At 43.4% G+C, this 8,574-nt stretch overlaps 1 protein-coding gene across 1 annotated transcript; it reads left to right on the forward strand.

The window, feature by feature from the left end:
* The first annotated feature begins 1,304 nt into the window (after positions 1-1,304).
* On the forward strand, positions 1,305-7,114 carry NDUFA4 (NDUFA4 mitochondrial complex associated). Its single transcript, XM_067562130.1, has 4 exons — positions 1,305-1,648; positions 2,459-2,547; positions 2,865-2,925; positions 6,883-7,114. Exons 1-4 carry the CDS (start codon positions 1,607-1,609, stop codon positions 6,937-6,939), a joined length of 249 nt encoding a protein of 82 aa, XP_067418231.1. The 5' UTR covers positions 1,305-1,606; the 3' UTR covers positions 6,940-7,114.
* The last annotated feature ends 1,460 nt before the right edge of the window (positions 7,115-8,574 follow it).

An 8,574-nucleotide genomic window follows, 5' to 3' on the forward strand; every position in this document is an offset into this window, starting at 1 on the left:
GGGTGATCAGACATCAGCATGTCACTAAGCCAATGCTATTCTGAGAGTTTAAGGAGGGTTCCCCTAAACCTGTTTTCTGGCAACCCTCCCTGGGTAGTCCCACAAGAAGCATTAGAGATAAAGTCTTTAATCCAAGATATGCAGTCTACTTTCCAAAGCAGGACAGCAGCACAGAAGGCAAGCGTAACAAATGGGTGGCCTGGTCAAATATGAGTGAGTGATGCTGCAACCTGGTGAATGGGGTCTGAATGCCACTCAAAATTTGCAGCAACTACAAAAAGTTGCAGTGTGTTAAAAATTTTTTAGTTTTCACAACAAAATCACAGCCTGTAATTTTCTTACAGCATGATTTTGTCTCTTGATTTTTAGTGCTTTTTTCCTGAAAGCCCCCTGTGCTAGAATCATGAAAATTTGAGCTTTCCCCCTCCAATTTCTAGTCTTCATGGTTGGAGAGAACAGCTTTAAAATTATGAAGCAATCATACACTAAAGGTTCAAAACCTCAAAAGCAAATAAAAAAGAAACAACACTTGGTTGATTTGTAGTATTACTGCATGCAGCACCCAGGAGCCCATCATGCACCAGACCCTATTGTGCAAGGTGCTGTACACAAAATAAACACAGAATGAAAACACCATCCCTGTCACAAACTACTACGGCTATACACCTTCACTACAGCCTATGTTGGCAAAAACATATGTTTATGTGTGAATACATATTACCCCGTAAGGTAAGTTATACTGATCTAAGCACTCGTGTGCGTGCACAGCGCTATGTTGGTGGGAGCCCTTCACCAGACGTGGGTTTTTGTGCAGACAGGAGAGCTCCCCTCCCCTGGGCCTAGAGCCTCTTCACCACTTAAGCTGCAGCTGGGCAGTCTGTATAGACATGGCCTTAGACTCTAAGTCAATCTCCTGGTTTGTAAAGCTAAGCCCTTGATTTGGGGTGAGGCGTAGAGGGACTCTCGGGCTGTTCTAATGTTTGGGGCTGGCGATGCTAAATCTATACACGTGCAGTGACAGGACCGACAGAGTAGGGAGCGGCAAGGGCAGAAGCCAGGCCGGGGCATGAGCCAGCAGCTGCCGCCTGCGGGGCTATTTTTAAAGTCAGGCTCGCGACTCGATTTTGATGCCTGCTCCCGCGCCCTCGCTGCAGAGGCGGAGCCACTTCCCCGCCCACCGCGGTTGCAGCATTTCACCGGCGCATGCGCGCGATACTCGCTGCCTCTTCTCTCCCCCGCCCCCTTCCATTGTATAGGTGTCTAAGTAGGTGCCTGTTTTCTGTGTGGGGGGACTGCAGGTCCTGGGGAGAAGGGTTAGCGCCGCGTAGCTAACTCCAGGGTCTCAGTCGGATGTGTTTGTTCGGCGGCTGGGGACAGGGCCGCCTTACTGCGACAAAGTGAACGCAGGCTGCCACCGCGACAGCCCCGTCTGGGCGCTTAGGTCCTGCGGCACCTGCAACGCCGGGGTCCTGGAGTGACATTGGGCCTCACCCCGAGCCGCGCAGGCGAGTTGAGAGAGGCGACGAGCAGCTTTCCCTGAGAGGCCGCGGCCGAGTCGGCGTCTGGCAGAGCGCGAGGCCCGCCCCCCCTTCTCCGAACCGCCACCATGTTCCGCCTCATGATCAATCAGGCTAAGAAGCACCCGAGCGTGCGTCTCGGGGGCAGGCGGCTCGAGCCCGGAGCCGGGCGGCTTGGGGGGAGGGGAGGGCGGTGTTGGGACTCCCCCGGCAGGGGACGGCGCGGGCGAGAATCCCATCCTCCGCCGTCCTCGGGCTTCCCTTGGCCCCGGCCTTAAACCCTCCGCCGGGGCTCTGCAGGGAGAGCTCCGCCACCGCGAAGCTTGAGGGCGGCCCCAGCCTCACGCGCTCTCCTGCCCTTCCCCGGTTCTGGTTCTAGCTGCTCCCCTGGCTCCCGGCGGGTTGGCAGCCGGCCCAACGCTAGCGCCTTCTCGTGACAGACAGCCCCTTCCGCCGACGGAGACCCCTGTGAGTCCGGCGAGGCGGCGGATGCTGCCGTCGCTCCAGTTCCGCAGAGGAGGCCCGGCACGTGCCCGTAGGCCTAGAGTGGGATTAGTTGAGGGCCCCAGGCGAGAGGGGCCTTTCCGTCCACAGCTGTGGTAGCCACGTCACTTTTTAAATCTGTTTTCTTGGCTCTTGCGAACCAGGGCGGCTATGGCAGGCGCAGTGTGACTTATCCTCGAGAGTTGAGGGTTAATTTCTGCCTTCTCTCTTCTGGGTGTTGGGGGGCACTTGGCAGTGGCACATAGCTGTTCCCCACCTGCTCTTCCTCCTTCATGCCAAGGCACTTGAAGGACGTACTCTTAGGTAGTTTTGTGGCTCAGAACTGGTTAGGTGGTGACTAGGCAGTGGGGTGATCCAGAATTTGGTTTCTAGTATTTTGTAAGTGGCATTATGTGTATGTTCTAATCTCTCATTTATTTCCAAATCTATCATTCTAGTTGATCCCTCTTTTCTTCTTTATTGGAATTGGAGGTTCTGGTGCAGGCTTGTACCTTTTGCGCCTGGCACTGTTCAACCCTGATGTCAGGTAAGCACTGAAGTTTACATAGTATTTAAAGCAAACTTTGGTGTTTATGAAATGTTTGGCACCCCTAGAGGCCCATGTTTCTAGCTGAGCTTCAGTGTGCTTCAGAATTGACTTGGAAGGATCGCATTTCTGATTGAGGAGATTCTGATTCCATACTTATGAAGCAAATTTTAGAGACTGCCTACAGTAGTGGTGACTTGTTATGTGGAAAGTTGTCGGGAGAGCTGACCATTTGTGTTCTTTAAGTAATTAAATACCAATTGTTATAAACCGTGTGACTTATATCTTTTGCTGTCTTACTGTATTTCTCTTTGTAGTTGGGACAAAAAGAATAATCCTGAACCTTGGAATAAAATGAGTCCCACTGATCAGTACAAGGTAAGAGACAGAAAAGCTTTTAGCTATTAAGGAATTGGGTAATCCACAGATGTATGTTACCTGTGGCCTGGCTATTTTTGGAGAGTCAGTTCTGTCAGATATCAGTGAAAAGTGGAGCAGGGAGTACTCAGTATGTCTCCACTTCCATCAGTTTCCAGCCCTAGTTGGGGTTGGGAACTGGCAGTAGGGTGATGAGTTGATATGGGAGGCCAGATTAGATTTGACTATTAAAATGAGACTGTCTGCTTAGATTTGTATTACCTCTGTTTGGAGGGGGAGTGGCTAAGGAGGTGGGAAAAGTCTCATTACTCAGGGCAAAGTATTGAATGAAGAAAGTAGTGCTGAAAATAAATATTTGTTTTCAAGTAATTGATACAGAACAAAAAGGACGAATATACTACTCAGTAGTCAGTGTTAAATAGATATTGGAGGGAGGAGGGCAAAAGCTTGGGACTGTAAACTACACACGAGATGTCACGCTAAAATCAGTTTTGGAATCAAGCAATTTTTATTTTTTGCATAAAAAGTTATTTATCAGGATGATCAAATATGTGTAGTAGAACCCTGCTAACTTACAGAGAGCAAGGGTATTTACAGCCCATGAAGATTGTGAATAAACAAACAAACAAAAAAAAGGATCTGTGTACTTCACTTGGACAGCTATGGTCTATTTTTTATGATTTAGTAATATACTGTAGGTTCCATCCTTTGATCGGAAATCTCACTACAACATTCTAAAAATCTGCTAAACCAGAGACCTTCATATTTTATGCAAATTAAAGTAGACTATTGTAGGTATAATATTGCTTTAGCTGCATTTCTCACTTCTTAGTTCTTCCTTAATTTCAGGAATACAGGCATTGTAAATGGATATCCGTTGCAAGACTCCCAAAAGGGGGCACTTAGTTGAGACAAACAACACATGTGAGATTCTAGGTCTTTTTTACATATGCTGTTTTGTGACAGACTCCAAAAAAAGTGTCTCCATTGCTATCCAAACACTTTTTTTTTAGTTCCAACCTCCTCTGATATTGTGTACCATACCAAAGTTAACTTGTATGTTAAAATAACCTGCCTTAGTTATAAACTGTTTATAATACAGATATCACAAGTGTTATGATGATTAAAGTTTGTAAAGTGTTTTGAAAACAATAAGTGCAATATACTGCCTTTTTCAATATAAAAAGTTTAAACACTTACTTGTAGCAGATTCACAGACCATTTAACTTCTAAAGGGATGTTAACCAACACTGGTACTAGAAAAAAATCAAGTTTACCAAAGATAAGTGTCTTCAGTATTAGGATTACTAAAAGGAAAAACCTCCAAATCCTGATATTTTCTTCTGACTAAGGCAAATGGGCATACATGTTATAACTTTTTTTTTTTTTTTTTTAAACACTTCTGGAGAAAAGTCAAGGAAAAACCTAACTTTGCACTAGGTGCTGGAACTGGGGGTGCCCCTGACCTGAAGTGGTTTCCATAATATACAGGATTTACAGTTTGGTTCAATGGCTCTTGGCATCCCCACTATACAAATTGTTCCAGCACCCCTGACCAGTCACGTTCATAGAAACTGTCCTAGATAAGATGAATATGCTGCTTTCATTTGATTCTAAAAATGTGGTTTAGGCTGCTCCTCTTCAAAATAACAGTTTAACTGCTGTAGTGTTCCCAGTCTGTACTGGCACAAGAAACAGAAATCTCAAGCTTTCCCATATTTGGTTCTGTGTATCGTTTGCATTTTTTTCTGGCAGTGTCACTAAAACAATTCTTCATGTGTTGTGGAAACTCAAATAGTAGCAAATGTTGGAAATGACGGATACGACTGATGGCATATAATTCTGCTAAACACAATAAAAAGTTTAAAACAGATCTCTGGGAAGATATGTTAAAGGAAAGCAACTTTTTTGTGAACTTAAGATGCAGAATCTCAGGATGGTAGTGGGAGTAAAATGGAAATTTTATAGTGAGAGAGAGTGTTTTATGCAATCTTTACCCCTCCCCCCCTCATTTTAGTTGCTTAGAACTTGCTAAAACTTCCCAGGTTTGGTCTCTGACCAAAAGTGACTAAGTATGGGTTTAAAATTTAAGTTCAGTCACAGGGTTCAAGCTACGATCTATATGTGGTACATAGAGTGAGCCTGTGTTTTAGGTGCACGCTGAAGTCCTGATCCTCCAAGCTGATCTGTATGGGCATAATCCATACAACTGAAGTCAGTAACCTCTGCACAGGCTTGCCTGCACAGATCAGCTTGGTGGGGCAGGATTCTTGTGAGAAATCCAGAGCATAATATGGTACTTGTAATCATTTTTTGTCGAAGGATTTTAAATATGCAAATCTCTTCCCTGGAATGCTCAAAGGCACTTTCCTTAGTGAGGCCTATTTCCTTGTCAATTCTTTGATATTCCCAGATATTCTGGCTGGAGGGGTGCTAAATGCTTGTGACTTATTTGTTGTAATTTGTCATTTTTTGTACTCCTAAAAGCTGAATTATTCAAATGTCTCCCAAAAACTTGCTTTTGGGTAAAGACGAGGCCTGGAAAACTTTTACCTCCCAGTTTAGAAGTTGACTTATAACATGGTGTTAGAATGGATATGGTTACATACCTGAGCTGTAATAGTTACTGCCACTCCTGCTGTCATGAAGTCCCTGCATGCTTATTTAGTCACAACAACATAAGCTTAACAATGTCTAATTCAACGTTGGATGCTAAAATATGCCTTATTAAGAGACAATATTTGACCTGTACTTCAGTATTTGACATGTTTCATTGTTACACATTCTCTAAGCTCTTAATATAAGGTGAAAGAGAGACTAGGTCTTCACTTACATTGCGCCTGTCTATCTGTTATATATTGCAGTGGCATTTGGACCAGTCCTAAAACAAATTGTGATCTGAGCCGCAACCTTTGAACCCAAAGACCATTTAGTTAGCCAAGCAGCCTTTACTAATACTGTTCTAAAATGTTCCCTTGCCCATTTTATGCATGTTCTTTCATGGTCTTTTACTGTTTATGTTGTGCTGTACTTAGTGCATCGCATTTTTCCCTGTTACCAACATCCTCACTACTTTGATGTATGAATAAGGCTACTGCATATATAGCTTTTCAGTCTTGCACTTGGTTTTTTCCTCTATCTTGGTCCTTGCAATAGTATGAGGGATTTTTTTTTTGTCACAGTCTTACCCTTTTCTATCTGTGAGGGCTTCTTTGCTTATTAAGGATTGGCAACTGTTCTAAATGTGTTACTCAATAGAATTAGGAATCCAAATTTGATGGCACTGAGAATAACTGTTGTTGGAGTGCATGGAGGCTTCTAATCTTCTCTCCATGGCTAATCTGGCTTAAACTATCACTTTCAGATAGTATTGAATCAGCACTCTGTGCCACTTTGGTGCCTAGGTGGGGGACCTGTAATGGCACTAGCATAGTAACTTAGTAAAAGATGACTGGAGAAGAAAGGACACTAACAACTTAACTTCCCTGTTTTTTCAAAGTGATCCTGTCCAAACCATTAGTTCTCTAGCTTCTTTACATAGCACATAGGATATGGTATTTCATGATGTGATATCTCCTCTCCAAATTCTGTATATTAATGTTCAAATATTTAATTCTGGGGACAGTAAGGAAGTTCTGTGGATTCTTGGTGGGCAACGAGAATGACTGGCTTAAACCTGGCACTGTTGTTGTTTTTCAGACTCACTTTAACGTGTGGCATATGCCAAAAAGCATGTACCATCAGAACATAAACTAGAAGTGGATTTAAAAACATGCAGCTCTAGTGCTAAAATCAATCTGTGCACTTGACTAAAATAGTCTGTGCAAAATAAAAAACGGTGCACATAGCAATAACGGTTTTCAGTTAAATAATCTCCCCCAGCATGTGTACAGACTTGGATCTTGTCCTGATCAAGACCCTCTTTTTTTTTTTCCCCTTCTCCCCATGCTCTCTTAGTTCTATTCGGTCAATGTGGACTACAGCAAACTGAAGAAGGATCGTCCTGACTTCTAAAGAACAAATTCTTCTCCCTTTACAAGCTGCACAGAATGAAGGTCTTCCAGAAGCTGTCCGCACAACTGATACACTTAATCATCCAGGAAATGTTATTTAAGCTTGCCTCACGTTGCACTTTTAATTATGTGCTGGAAAGTAGCTTGTTTGGGGCTTAATAAACATCTGAAACTTGTGGAGTGTCTAGTGTTTTAATTTATGAAACAAAAATAGACTGATGCTGACACTGGCAGTTCCATAGTCCTGATGTCTTGCTTGCCAAATATTCAGGAAAACTAGAACTGGCATTTCTGCTTATAAAACAACCTCTGAAATAAGACAATTGGCTTTACTTTGTAAGAAAATACTTCATCTTGAGAACAGTGATTAAAAACAATATCTTCTGTCTCTGGTACTCTCAGAAGTTCATTGGCTCTGAGTAATACTATGAATAATAGAATATTGCTGCAGGGTTCTGTATAGTAGATGGGAGAAATACAGTACCAGCAACAAACTGTGTTTCAAGTGCAGATATCTATATTGAGTCTTGATCTTCTTTTCACTGTTGGCGCTCTTGAATATAAGATGGGAGAAGGAAACTGCCTAGATCTTAAGTTATCTAACAGACTTGGCTGACCAACAAGAAAATATAGGTGTTGCAGCTCTTTATAGGTGAGAGGCTCTTTTGTATGACCTTTTCTCAAACACTAGTTTTTACTAATTTTGTCTGTGTTTTGTCCTGGGTGTGGTGATTGAAGTATAAAAACGAAAACTGGGCTTCCACAAACCCTGCTTTAAACTACAATTATGACCGTTATCAGAACTAGCTGTACCTCTGACCCCTCTCAAGTCTCAATGTACTTCCAACAGCTACTGGCATTTTTGCCTTTGGTTCTACTCTAGCGTATGTCTACACTGCAGATAAAACTCTGCAGATGGCCTGGGCCTGCTGACTCAGGCTGCAGGTTTGTTTCATTGCAGTGTAGCTCAAGCCCCGTGAGCCCAAGTCAGCTGGCACCAGCCAGCCGCTGGTGTCTAACTACAGTGTAGACATGCCCTTAGACAGCATCCTGACCTATAGTATTCTTGGGTCAACTGTGTATGCCCCAGCAGACATTGCTGGGTTTGGCATCTACCATTCTCCTTCGGACCTTGTGATCAGTGATAAACGCAATGCCTGGACAGCCTTCTCAAATCAAAGGATTTTTTAAACTTAATAGGAGCAAAACAGAGAAGTTTTTAAAACAATAATCTATGTACAGGTCTAATTTACCTGGACGTTTGCCATCTCTTAGCAGAGACCTTGCCTCCCAAGCAACTGCCTCCTTCCTAGAAAGCTGCTTTTATCCAGCTGGAAGTCCCGTGTCTTTGTTCCTAGGCAGGAAGTACAATGGCTTCAGATTGCTACCCACCAACCTAAATATTTAAACGACAACACAAGAGCCAATTTCTTTGAACTTCCACCCTGCAAGAACTGGGTGAGATCACCAGACTGGTTTCAGGCAGCAGGGCCCAAAGGACCAGGAAACTATCACCCTCTTTCTAAATTCCATATATTCTTTCAATAAACACCTTTCTAACAAACAATAAATAATACCTTTATAACAATACTTAACATACGGTGTTAAATTATTACGGAGCAGCCTCATGTCCTTC

The sequence above is a fragment of the Emydura macquarii genome, unplaced genomic scaffold (assembly GCF_026122565.2).
Source record: "Emydura macquarii macquarii isolate MOO-44397 ecotype Brisbane River unplaced genomic scaffold, CSIRO-AGI_Emac_v2 contig_2422, whole genome shotgun sequence".
In the NCBI taxonomy this organism is placed as follows: domain Eukaryota; kingdom Metazoa; phylum Chordata; order Testudines; family Chelidae; genus Emydura; species Emydura macquarii.